Source organism: Sciurus carolinensis, chromosome 3 (genome assembly GCF_902686445.1).
Source record: "Sciurus carolinensis chromosome 3, mSciCar1.2, whole genome shotgun sequence".
Taxonomy (NCBI): Eukaryota; Metazoa; Chordata; class Mammalia; order Rodentia; family Sciuridae; genus Sciurus; species Sciurus carolinensis.
The window spans coordinates 24,446,061-24,460,064 of NC_062215.1; the positions used below are offsets into that span (position 1 = coordinate 24,446,061).

Genomic DNA, 14,004 nt, shown 5'->3' on the forward strand with positions numbered 1-14,004 from the left:
ATTTAACCCTCTCTTATGAGGAACCTTTATGGAACAAAATTTTCTACTTTGGAATTTTCCAGATACTAGGTTACCTTTTTCAATACCTTTTTGTTTTGTGTCCCTCATCCCTCAACCCAGGGGATGGAACCTAGGGCTTCATGCATGCTAGGCAAGTGCTCTATCATCAACACAAACTTTAAAAAATTTCAATTCTTTTTAATAAAAATATCTAAACATAGCATCTGCATCTATATAGTCTTAGCACAAATATCTAGAACATAAATCTATCTTTTTGGATAATGTGGATAATGTAGAGTGGTTAAGAAAAGAACTTCCAGGACTAAACTACTAGGTATAAAGCCTAGCACTACTACTTAGCTAACTAAGTGATCTTAGCTAACTTTCCTTATCTGGAAAATGAGAAAAATCCTAATATCTAGCTCTTGGGACTGTTCCAAGAATTGAAATGACATATAAAAAGTACTTAAAACATAGGTGCAAGACACATAATAAATGCTCAGTAAAGCTAGCTTTGAAAGTCTTAATTTATTCAGGTCCTGAGCTCTTAGGGGAGAGTTCTGGTCATTTCTCTCTACAATACAAAGTAGCCCCATACCGCTGTATTTTAAAATTCCTATATAAGCTTTTATAAAAAAATTTTTAGATGTTGATGGATGTTTATTGTATTCATTTATTTGTATGTGGTGCTGAGACTGGAACCCAGTGCCTCACACATGCTAGGCAAGTGCTCTACCACTGAGCCACAACCTCAGCCCCCCTATATGTTTTACTTGAAGATTTTTTCTATGTGATTTTTAAATTATTTTCCTGATTTTTACCTCAATTTCCTTTGTTAATTGGTGCCTTTACAATACTCCCTCTTCTAATTTGAAGCTTTATTCTACGGTGTGCTGGGAAACCAAACCACAGTGATGGTTAGAAATTTGTAAGAAGAGAATTCCCCCCGTGAAGGCCTTAGGGGCTTTCCCATGAATAAGATGCATAAATGTTAAATGGAACTTGGTGGCATCTAATTCCACTTAGAGGTCTTTCTGGCTTACTTATTGTGTTCTCACCTGTGTTTGGGAACATTGGAAATACCAAATAAGTGACTGATGGATTAATGAAGCACTATTGTTCTAATTCTGTCAAGCATCAGATTAATCAAAACCAAAGAAGGGTTGGTTTCTTCATGTTTTGCACTGTTAATTTTCTACAATTATTAATCAGTTTCTTAGGTAATTATTAAGCTTGCAATTCAAACAATGTTTTTAGTGTAATTCTTGGACCAATACAGATCTTACATTACAAGGCCCAATTTTTAAAAAAATATTTTTAATTGTAGAAGGACACAATATCTTTAACTTATTTATATATGGTGCTGAGTGCCTCACACCTGCTAGGCAAGCGCTCTACCACTGAGCCACAACCCCATCCCCACAAGGCCCAATTTTTAATACATGGGGATTATTAATTTTGCTAGTATACAAAACTCAAGCAAAATGTTTTGTGTGATTCGATCCATAGTTCTCATGTGGAGGTTATCAATTCACTGAAAAAGAAAATATGACTCTTCAAAAGGACTTAACGCAATAGGAATTAATGGATAAAGTAAAAAGAGAGGAAATAGAGATGACAAATTCATAAAATTTGGGAGAAAAAGAAATGGATAGATTATAGATTAACAAAGAAAATAATAATAAGGAATAATTTACCAACTTTGTTTCCTATCTCTAAAAGAATCATAAGTTTCTAATTTAAAATTCAGTTTAGTAGCAACTTTACCTTTTCCCCCACCGGAAAGGCACAAGAGGGATTCTAATAAGAAAACCACACACAGCCATGATGATCAAACCTTCTGCTCAAGTGGCCAGATGCCAGAAGAGGCACAGCCATCTCCCACCCTTGGGAAATCTGAGCCTGAGCCAGATATTGGCAACTACCAGACCAAAATCTGTATATTCGTATATCTTTAAAAAAAAGCATGCCTATTTTGCATTTCACTGTTACATACTATTGTATTTTTAAATTTAAAAAATGTTTATTACAGTTGAACTCCTCCCATTCCCAAATACTCAAGTAAAATTGATGCTCCCAGAAGATTTGCATAATAGTTCTTGTGACTTTCCCTTCCCCTTGAACAACACTACTACGGTCAGGGGCATGGGAACACAGGTGAAATGAGACCCTATATTATAATGGACTCAAGATTCTCAAATGATCCACAATAAATTAATAATCAAATTATCATTAAATGAAAGCTCCATTCTCATGCACCTTAATGAAGCTAAGAACTCCAAAAGAATGGTAAACTGGGCTCTGCAATCTTAAAATGCCCTCGTAGCTTTTGAGCTACCATTATTATAAAAAGATCAATAATGATGTCTTCCTGCTCCAATATGGAATTAGTGTTTCCCTAAATACATTAACTTCAGGAGTATTGAATTACCCAGGAGGATCAGCACCACAATGAAACAAATAGTTGTTCTTTGCAAATCAGTGATTACCAATACAGAGAACCCACTGAAGGCTGCTGGATACAAAATGACATAAAACAAAGACCGCAGGACAAAAGGTAACCAAGTCTGGTAACCCAAAATCCAGAAAGATGAAACTCACCCTCATCCTGATAATCTGAAGAAAAGTGTGCATCTGATGTGAGAGACAGGCCATGAGTCCCACTGTGATTATCATCAGAGCTGTCCTGTCCAAGGTCTCCTGAGGGACAAAAAAGAAAACAAGGTCATCCTTTGGACATCTTTATAAAGGTGTCTGCAGATCTTTCCTGGTACTTACAAAAATGTTGCATCTATTTTGATGGACATGGCCACTCTCCACTAACATATGAGAAATAGATAAATAAGTTCAAGAACCAACTTACCTGGAGGGGAAATTTTCCACTTAAGTAATTCTTTCAATAGAACTAAGGAACTGTTAGCTTAAAGTGGGAAGACCTCTTGCCACCAGAGAGAATTTCTCCATCACACTTAAAATGAAAACAGAGCTGTATAAATTTGTATACTTATACACTCTGCCTCCATTAATCAGAACCTTTACCTGATTGTCCTTTTCTCTATTTTCAAATGAAATAGAAGTAATGACATAAAGGGTTAATCTCCTATATATAATGTAGCAAGGTCAATATTCTTTCCTTCTCTGAAAAAATAAGAGATCTAAGTAAGCTTAGAGAGAGCCCAGACTTCGCTGGATTCTATTCCTATTTAAATCACTACTTGTTTTGCAACCTTAATAAAGTTCGCTCTATGTAATTCTAGTTTACAGTCTATGCAATCAACCTCTTAGGAATTCTAAAAGCCCTAAGAAGGTAATATTTGTTCTGCAAAATGACTTTGATAAAAGGTAATGTATATACAATACTGAATTATGCAATTAAAACAATGCTAATCCCTTTTGGGTGTTTTCAACCTACATAGAATTGTATTTCGTAGAAGTGGCCGATGCCATTATGATACTTTAAAAGGTTCAGACGGAAGATGTTAGCTCATTCAGAAACCGGAAGAGAAGGAAAGCATTGCAAATGGCTTTCCTTAAAATCCCCCAAACAGAGGTACAGCCTGCTGATAAAAGGACACCGACAGCTGCTTAGTTCATTTCACAAACATGAAAAAAGGATTTTAAACTGAATTTAATATTATCTCAAATACTAATTTCCAAAGGAAATCACCAATGCTAATCTCAGTAAACACTGTCGAGTTCTGGCCCTGGATTTCAACTAGGGAGCAGTGAAACCAAACAACCTACATAGACTCTGTATTGCCTCGCTTTAAAGGTTTATTTCCTACAATTAAACTAGAAGGATAGGGAGGATATAAAATGATAAAAAAAAAAAAGAGAGAGAGAGAGAGAGAGAGAATGGCTGTAGCCTTCTCTTTCCCTAAATTAGATGATTATACCTAGACTTTCCCGCGAATGCTCAGTAGTAGGTAGATGTCCGTAACTGACTTGAACACCTGCAGGTATAGGACTTTAAAAATCAACTCTGGAGTTTATTGTAATTTTTTTTTAACCTCACATAACAGTCATTAGCTAAAGCCAGAAGAAATGCTCACCTTTATTTGTTCACTGACCAGAATACAAAACTTACAGTTATGCTTAAAGCATCACTGTGAGATTTCTATAATAACTGAAAAATTCTCAAATACCAGACAGAGGGTAAAAGGCTCAAATTTTACATCACTGCAAATCCACTGAAATCTAATTATCAATATGATGTAAGTGGACTCTCTGGCTGGAACCTGAAGGTGAGATGCAAGGCTAGAAGGAATTTTTGTTTTGAACCCAATCAAAATCCTTTTTTTTTAAAGTAGTTTTAGTTGCCAAGCCAAATTTGACATTTGTAATATATATGGAACATTATTTATCAACTATCATTATGGACTCAAAGTTTTCTAATTTTTTCCCCCCAGAAATCTGACAAATCTACCAACAAAGAAAAAGAACCTCCTCTTACACATTCTGGAATTCATTTTAGGATGTTTTTGGTTTTTTAAAAATATGCAGAGCAGGAAGGATTTTTGTTTTGTTGTGTTATGTTTTCTAATGAACTTTTTATTTTGGCATGATTTTTTTATTTATGTATGTGTTGCAAAGATAGTGCAGAGAGTTCCCATATACTTTTCAAATTATTCCCTGCCAGGTCATCTTCTTCCATAACTAAAGTATATTTACCAAAACCAAGAAGTTAACATTAGTACATTGCTATTAACTAAATTACAGACTTTGTTTGCATTTTGCAAGTTCTTCCATTAATGTCCTTTTTCTATTTCAGATCAAATCCAGGACATCACACTGAATTTATAGCATCCTTTAAAAAAAAAAAAGTCTCACCCAAAACATCTGCCTGGATTTGGCACTTGACTTACTAACTTCAGATAGGAAAGTCACTGCCATGTGATTGCTAGGGTTTCTGAGTACAGTTACCCAAGATGGACATTTTACAGCTACCCCTGTGCCAAATGTCAAACTGTGCCCCTGTAAAGTAGGTGACAAGGAAGTACTACAACTCCAGGTAGCAAAACAGAGCCTAGGTCAGTATTACAGATGGTTGTGGTGGAAGAAACATTTTAAAATATGCCTTACACTCAAGCACAATTAGTTCCTGATGATGAAGATGTTGTTATAAGTGCTTTTAGTGTCATATCAAGTGGCCCAACTCCCTTGGGCTCTGGCAGCAACTAGTCTATAACATTGTATAAATAGACACTCCCATGTAATTAAAATGATTACAACTACTCAAGATGCATGGGTGAAAAGTTTTATAGAAGAACTGGCAATTACTGTGGTCATTTTGGATTTGCTTAAGTTTAGAGCATCATTTGTCCTTAAAACATAACCATGCATGTTCCCTGAATTCATCTGTACTTCTGACAATCACAGTTCCAAGTGGCCACGACTGTAGTCCGGTGGGATCAGACATAAATGATCGCAAACTATAGTGACAGACATTTCCACTCAGCAGCTCTACAATTAGGGCTTCGAACTCCATCTGCTTAGAGTGCCTCTCTCACCAGCAAGACCCCCTGCCACTGGAGACACACTTCCACTGCAACTCACTTGGAATCAATATATTTCTATACAGATATATATTCTAACACACCATATCTCCATTAATCACATCCCCTACCTTCAGCCTTTCTTTTTGTATTTCTAAACAAGATCTGGGGAAACTATATCAAGGGTTCACCTGCTATTAGCTGGTAATTTGTTCCTCTATCCAAAGTGTCATAAGAATTGGGCGCTAGATACACTCCTTAGTAGATTCAATGGCAGGTTCTCCACTGAGTAGTGCTGAGGGGCCCATAAGGGGGATGATTTCTCTATTGTTCTTTTCTGAGAGTCAAACTCAATTTCATTCATGCTCCATAGAGTGATAAGTTGGGAATTTCTGAGGGTTGGAGCAGAAAGATAAAACAGCTTTGTGTCAGGTGCAAGGTAATTATTTTGCCAGGGTTTCTGTGCTATTTGTTTTTATTCCCTGTGTTTTCATTAACAGTTAATGAGTTTCCCCCCTTAATTCTGAAACAATAGCGTGGCCACTAGAAGTTGGTTTTTTTTCTGCCATGGATTCAACCAGCTGTTGCAGCTCCATAAACTTTATGGAGAAGTGCATTAAACTGCTAAAAACTTTCATTTACTAACTCAATTCCAAGTAAAGCAAGGGAAAAATGAACCATGATGTTCCCCTTGTAAGTATTCTGACTCACAGCAAACTCATCTAGTCCTGAACTTGCAGGTACTACTTAGGGACAGAAATAGGGCATAATGACAAGTGTACCAAAGAAATGAAAAAAAAAAAAAAAAAAAAGACAGAAAGATGTTTAAGCATTTAAAAAAATACAACAGAATATAAGAACCAATATAACAGATAAAACATACAAATATGTTTGCTTATTCAATATGTAAAGGCCCAATAGGTTTTCTTCATGTTACTGTAAGACATCATTTTTTACTTCTCTTCTAATTAATTATGAGCTATATTATAAAGACTCTCCACATCTGCAACCAACTATTTATGTGGTATGATTAGGAACTTTCTAGAGTTTGCTATTATTTTACCACATCTCTTTGAATTATCTAAGGAAATTGATATAATTAATTAATTTGTAATTTTACAATTAATGTAAAATTATCTGAAATTTTTTAATAATTTTTTATTATTGTTATTGCTCTTGGAAAGGAACACAAGACTTCCTACTCTAATATTTAAGAATCCATGAGACACACAGCTTCCTCTTTAAACTAATAAATCCTCACTAAATTCCTATAAATAAAACTCCCTGATCCAAATCCAGTTAGTTTTCATGCTTGATAACATTAATATTGTCAGATTTTCATGAACCAATTTAATAGTAATGCAGTTCCCAAAGCTGAACTGTAGTAAGATTAGCAAAATGACGGCATATTATTCTTTATTATAACCATTCACCTAAGTTTCTGAATCTAACCCCAACTAAAGAAATATGTTAGGTACACATGTGGCCAAATATGTGAGATGTCACTTACATGTAAATACATCACAGAGCACATTTGCAACACCAGAGCTAAAGTTCTCTCAATACTTCTGTTATAAATTACACACCGTTTCTGCACATACTCATGCACTAGAAAATGTATGGTGTTTCTCACAGAACATCTCAGAGGCTTCACTGATTTCTAAATATCCACTTGGACGTGCGTGGTTAGTTCTTGTGATTAATCCATGTATAGTGAAGGTCTCAAATTTTTCTCTGTTCTATACAGTCTTTCTGCCCATCTTTTTCCCCCCTTCTAAAGTCATCCATAACTCGATGTTTAAATATTCTCTTTTTTCCCCTCAAGGCCCTAGCAGTGAGTGTAATAGTCCTGAATGTCATTAACCCTACAGAACAAATGATAGGCCAGGTAAAAAAAGTTTTCATTTATCATTCTTTTAAAAAGTTGCTCCAACTAGATCTTGAATGTTCAAGGCATAAGTTGTGCCTAAGACTAAGTATGCTAGCTTATGATACTGTTTACTGATTATAAAATCATACTAAGGATAACAGACTTCTTAAGAGCCTTCAGAGATAACATTTGCAGAGAATGGTACAGTCTTAAAAGTCAGAAATGGAACCAAACTGATAGACATTCAAAGTGCCTATCACTACAACAGAATCTGTGACTCTAACAACTAAAGGCTATGTGGCCATAGCTTAATAATATTCTCAAATGGACTGCATCCGACAGTGTTGGGTTGGGCAGGAAAACACCCATGGGAGCCCATTGAAAAGGTCTTTTTCCTTGCTCCCTCCTTCCAAGAAAAGGGTCTCTCGTGGTGTAGTTTTTCATTTTGACCAGTAGGGTGAGCTGCAGCGTGTAGCATCGTCCTAGCTCTGGGGAAAAAAAGAGAGAGAGAGAGAGAGAGAGAGAGAGAGAGAGAGAGAGAGAGAGAGAGAGAGAGAGAGAGAGAGAGAGAGAGGGAAGTAGCCACTGTGAGCACTCTTCGGCTCCTACCCTTCTCCTTTCAGAAAATGCTGAGATTTTTAACCCTTCTTAGTTTTCACATAAAGGCACAACTCCTGGATATTAACACACTGGAGGGCTGGCAGCAACGAATATAAACCAGATAATTGTGTATGTGACAACACACACTTCATAAAGCAAATTACAGCCTGTCAGCAATCATTCTGGCTTTACACTAACACATTCCATCTACCACCATTATTGTTCAACTGGTACTAAAATAGAACCTGCTGAGTTGGAATATTTTCAATAGTAATGAGATTTTGACAGAATTCAAAACATGTAAACCTAGGCATTTGGTAGTATGTGGATAAAGATGTTATAAAACAAATGCATCCATCATTGAGCAATCAGGCAACCATAACCTGGAATTACTGTTTGTGGTTTGGTTTTCTTTGAACCACTGTATTTTCATGCCTAATTCTTACTACAAAGTTATTCAATTGAATTGAATTTTCAACATATTTTGACTTGCAGGAGAAAGTCAGCTATAATAATAAAAGCATGATAACTAGCTGAACTCTTACTAGGTACAGGCTCTGGACTAGGGCTCTTCAGTATTATCTAATTTAATCCTGTAAATAATACTGGGGTATATTATTATCCCAAAGATGCAGATGAAAATATTGAGACACAGAGAAGGTAGTTTACTCAAAGTCCCCAAAGTGACTCATAAGTGCTACATCCAGGCTTTGATCTCACCTTGTCTGATCACTAAATTCTTGTCCTAATACATTGAGGTGTTTGGTCACCAAGTCTGCAGGTTTTATAAATAATGATCATTATTCAAAGGCAAAGCATACTGAATGACAGCCAACATCTTGAATTTACATCTTTAATTTATTGATTAGTATTATTTTACTTCAGTAAAGTAAGTCTACAATCAAAATATAAATTCTTCTTAATAGTAATAACAGCCAAGTCATGTTAGGTATGGAAACTGGAGCTGATAGACAAAGCCGAATATGGCCGAGGAGGAAGTGGTCAAACCCACAGCTCAAATTTATTATAGTAGTATTGGTGTAGTGATTTTTAAAATATCACTTTTGGCATGAATTTCATGCTTACAAACTTTAATACAACTACTTTGGGCTTAGTTGGATCAATATATAGAATTTTTCTAGTACTTTTGTTTTTGTTGTTTGATTCTGTGGGATCTTAGATATTTTGACCCAGCTTAACAGAAAATGAACCAACAGTGTTCCTTACCTAAATATAGCTTGGACCTGGCTTGGTTAAAGAATGTTTCCTTTCTGGCACCATTATGTTTTAAGTCTCAGACTAGAAAAAAATCCTTTGAAAAATATGATGCCACATTAATGCAGCAATTTTATTATTATTCATTTCTCTTGCTCTCTTTCCAACTTCCCCTTTCCTTTCTCCCTAACAGCATATTACAGTGAACCTTAGCACCCATTTATAATCCTGCTGCATTCTTGGGTCAAATATGCTCCAAATGGGGAGCCAACACAACTTAGAAAACTTCTTGAGAGAAACTGTAAGGCTAGATGAATTCCAAAAGCTTTCACTTAAAAAAATATGAGACTCTATGTTCTCCAGGCTATTAGTCAATATAAGAAAATTTTACAAAAACTGAGGAAATAAAACAAAACATAATAAAGAATGGATTATAAGTAATATTTGCAAGCCTGAAAATGTGAAACAACTTTCAACATACTGTAGAAAGGATGAGTTTTCTTCATGAGTAACATAGACCCTCAACACCTTGAAGGTTACAGGTAAAGGGTGATAAGATTCTGCCTTCCTATGCCATACCCCATCCTGAGCAGGGATTCCTGTTCCTGAATGTCACTGGTATGTAATGACATAAACGAAAACCAAAACCTCTCACTGTTGACATTGTCAGTTCAATGTTTGATCCCCTGGAACAGAAGTTTCAAGTGGAGAAGTATCTCCTTATTTTTAAATTTTATTTTTCCTTCTGTATTGAGGCAGTGTTAATACAAGTAAAGTGCACAGATCTTAAGGGTGAGAGGTATCCCTTTTAAGTTTAGGAAGATAACTCTTAGAGATGAATTGTGACCAATAACTTTTTAAGGCTGGCAAGTGTGTGTGTATGAATTTACATCCACTGACAAGGCCAATTAGGGTCACAAGATTGGTTCCTCCACTATTTGCCTCACTAAAGTCAGCAGAAACTGGAAGCTTTATTCTATATGTAACATAAAACCCCTTGCCCAAGACTTAAGAAGTCCCTCTCCCATGTTAGTGATAATTCAGCCATCCTGGCAAACAGGTTTCTGAGGGAAGTGTGTGTTGGTAAGAAGCTAAATGAAAAGTTAATGCTTCCTAGTAGAACTGGACCCACCCATCAAATTATTTAACCTTCAAATATCATGCAAATTCACTGGGCTTCAAGTTCAGAGGTTTAACCTATTTCCCCCCACACACACACACAAAATTAAAATAAAAAAAATTTTGTAAGAACCAAAAAAGTTTGCATTCAAATTAACTATACTTTTCTCTCAATAATTTGTGATCAGAACATAAAAAAATTGTTAGAGGTAGAATTCCTGATGAACATCTATTCTTCGACTAAAATCCTATGTTCACAAACTACATTCTTCACCTGATTTTCCATGTTGGCCTAGGATTAATACTGTCTAGGAGAAATAGTTTGCAAGTTTTTTTTTTTCTCAGCAAAAGTCTTCCTGGTTAAGTAAATAAACTTAATACAAGAACCAGAAGCTCTATGAACTTTTATGAATGAAAAAACTTGGACTGAGATGAGGTCAGAGAAGGTACTCATTATCAGTTAATATGGATATCATACAATACTATGGTATTTTATAATTTATTTTAAAACTCATCTTAAGTGATAAGTCTACTCAGCACACCTATACATACTGCCAGTTATGAATAAATGCATTTCAAACATTAAACAACAGAGAACACTATTATTTTATCCCATCATCAGAACTTTGCCCATCAATTCATATTTTAAAATAAATAGGGGAAAAACTTAAATGGATTAAAAAATACCAATCACAATTCTGCTGAAAAAAAGCTCACAACCATGTTACGCTCTTAATTTTTGTAAGTTTTTTTATTTAATTTTTTTTTTGTTTTTAGTTGTAGATGGACACAATACCTTTACTTTATTTATTTATGTGGTGCTGAGAATCGAACCCAGTGCCCCACACATGCGCTCTACCAGTGAGCTACAACCCCAGCCCCTGTAAGCTTCTTTATTAAATAAAGCATGACCAGAACAAAAATTTCAAACATTACACAAAGGCACATAATGAAAGTTCATCTTCTTCTCTGGTCTTGGTCCTTTCTCTCCACGGGCATCCACTATGAGGCTTCTTGGATAACTTGTGAACTTTCTATCCAAATATAACAAGTGCCTCCCTGCATGTAGCATGTCTTTTTTTCTTTTCAACAAATGGTAGTATTTGTTCTGTTCTGTACCCTGCATTTCTTCTGAATCATCTCTCTTGGTGATTGCTCCAGATCAGCAACATGGATCTATTATCTCAACATTTAAAAAAAATTGAAACAATGCAAGCACATGATGAAAATTAAAAAAATACCAAAGAATATAAATAATGAAGAGCCTTTCTACCATTGACACCTGTGTCCCCTTGAAAGAGGTGACCACTGTTAACAGGTTCATATATATCCTTCCAAAATTATTGTATACACAAAATCATGTGTGTGTGTATACATATGTGTGCATACATGTGTGTGTTCACAGAGAAATAAACTATACATTGCTTGTCCAAATTGCCTTTTTCACCTAATAGTCCCTAGAGAACATATATGTCATATATATTTTTTCTTTAAATTGTATTAGATGACTGTAGCATAATTTATTTAACAAGTTCCCTGTTGCTGGATATTTAGACTGTTAGGAGTCTTTGCTACTCCAAACAATGTTACAATGACCATTCTTATACAAAATATATTGTGCAGGGAATACAGATACTGATTTTAGAGAATACAGAATGAAAGTAAAGTTTTTTTTCCTTATGTCTCAATATTATCTACTCCAGAGTAGGACATTTACAAATGACATAAAAATCTTAGAGGATTTGGGGGTGTGACTCAGTGGTAGAGTGCTTGCCTAGCATGCATGAGACCCTGGGTTCAAACCCCAGCACCACAAAATGATTTTATGAATAAATGCATTTCAGAAGTACCTTTTAAAAAATCTTAGAAAAATTCGGCTTCCGATAGGAAAAAAGTGAGTCCTTTTGTTATAAAATTTTTACTATTTTTGACAGTAGTTGCAAAACAATTACTGCATTAATTTAAAAACCTATCCACTCTTAAAAATCTGACCAGTAGATGTATAGGAAGTAAAATATTTGAAAAGGTATCAAAGTCAGTAATTAATTTCAAAAACAGTTTGTGTATGTATCCACTTCTACAGATTAATTTGTATAAAATGTAGCAAATAAGGAAAGGGGAAATGCCTACAGGAAGTTAAGCCACAAAAGCAGCTGTCAGATTGTTGATGTTAAAATGTTGGATCAAAGCCAAAGGCAGGAGTATTTGTCCTGTGCACATTTTTCCCTTATTAATTCCCCACAAGACATGGAAAAGATGCTGGAAGATTTCTTTTTAAAAAGTAATATAAATTAGGATATTCTAGGTTCATAACCAACACTTGTGTTGATAAAATATTAGCATTCCAGGAATAGTGATAGAAAGATACTTAACAATAAATTACAAGTATTGTAAATTCAGACTTTTTCTTACATTTGCAAACACGTCATAAATTTGGGCTGTGTTTCTTTGTATAAATCCTACTTACAACTGTGCTAAAACCTTTTGGCATGAATGCAAAGAGTATTTTCATAAATAAAACCTAGTAAAATCACTGTACACTCCATTAATTCAAAAACACTTCTCTTCAACTTCAAAGGAAACCCCCCCTTTTTTTTTTTAGTGTAAAGATGGTGTTTCTTTGCTGCTTTAATGTTTTGCTTCTTGTAGTTGTCATAACTACATACTCCAAGTATGTGATCGTAAGGGTTGAGAAGTTAAGTGACATTCATGCTTCCATTCAACATGCCTCAGACATTATAGAGCAACAAGCCCATAAATCTAACCCCTGAAGTGCCTACAAATAAAAACCCTGTGCATGCACCCTATAAAAGCAAACCCTACAGATACATACATGTGAGTTACATGGCCCTACATCATGGGTGGAATGGATAATTTTATGGAAAGATTTGTGAAATATACATTATCACAGCTCCATACGGGTATTTACCTGCAGAGCCCTCCTTTGAGACATAAAAATAATACTTGTTACCACTTTAGAATCACTTGCTACCAAGTGGTAAGCACTCCTCGTGAGTTATTATGCCATTATAACTCATTACAACTTATAACTGCACAGGAGATATTAACAGGATTTTATACATGAGGAAGCTGATGCTTTTAGAAGTTCTATCCCTTGGCAAAGCTCACAAAGCTTGAAAGAAGAGGAACTGGGAATCCAGTTTGAGTCTTATTTCAAAGCTCATGCTCTTTTCATCATAAAACATAGACATGAAACAACAATTTAAAGAAACAGTTCACTATTTATGTATTTTGCACCCAGATACATAAAGTTTCTCAAGCTTTAGTGTACTACATTTCATGATGGAAATAAAAGAATGATCTCACATCCTAATCTGAATTTATTTCTCTTTTATCTTTGCATTGTGAGAATTTTACACATGTACAATAGTAGACAAAACAGTGTAATAAACCCATATATACATCATTGTGCTTCAACAAGTGTCAATTTATGACAAATCTTGTTTTCGTCTTTACCCAATCCTGCTTCTTTATCCTCTCTTATATTATTTACCAGACTTTATCTTTAAATATCGCAGCAAATCTCCCTCTAAAGACTCTTTTTTAAAAAAACTAACCATAATTACATTGTCACACCTAAAATAATTAACAGCAGTTTCTTAATAACACAAAATAACCAGTGTTTAATTCCTAATCCTCTCATAGATGTCATTTTTAATAGTTTGTTTGACTTAGGTGCACATA

General features: G+C 35.0%; 1 protein-coding gene and 1 non-coding gene across 2 annotated transcripts in view; one reads left to right on the forward strand and one right to left on the reverse strand.

Annotated features, from left to right (window-relative positions):
* Positions 1-14,004, reverse strand: part of Skap1 (src kinase associated phosphoprotein 1) — a 270,445-nt gene that overhangs the window by 191,371 nt on the left and 65,070 nt on the right. The window contains exon 5 of the mRNA XM_047546439.1: positions 2,602-2,700. Coding sequence (XP_047402395.1) covers positions 2,602-2,700 — 99 coding nt within the window. The remainder of the gene's footprint in view (positions 1-2,601; positions 2,701-14,004) is intronic.
* Trnaa-agc (transfer RNA alanine (anticodon AGC)) lies at positions 12,043-12,115 on the forward strand. The gene has a single exon. It is a non-coding gene; the product is annotated as a tRNA-Ala (tRNA).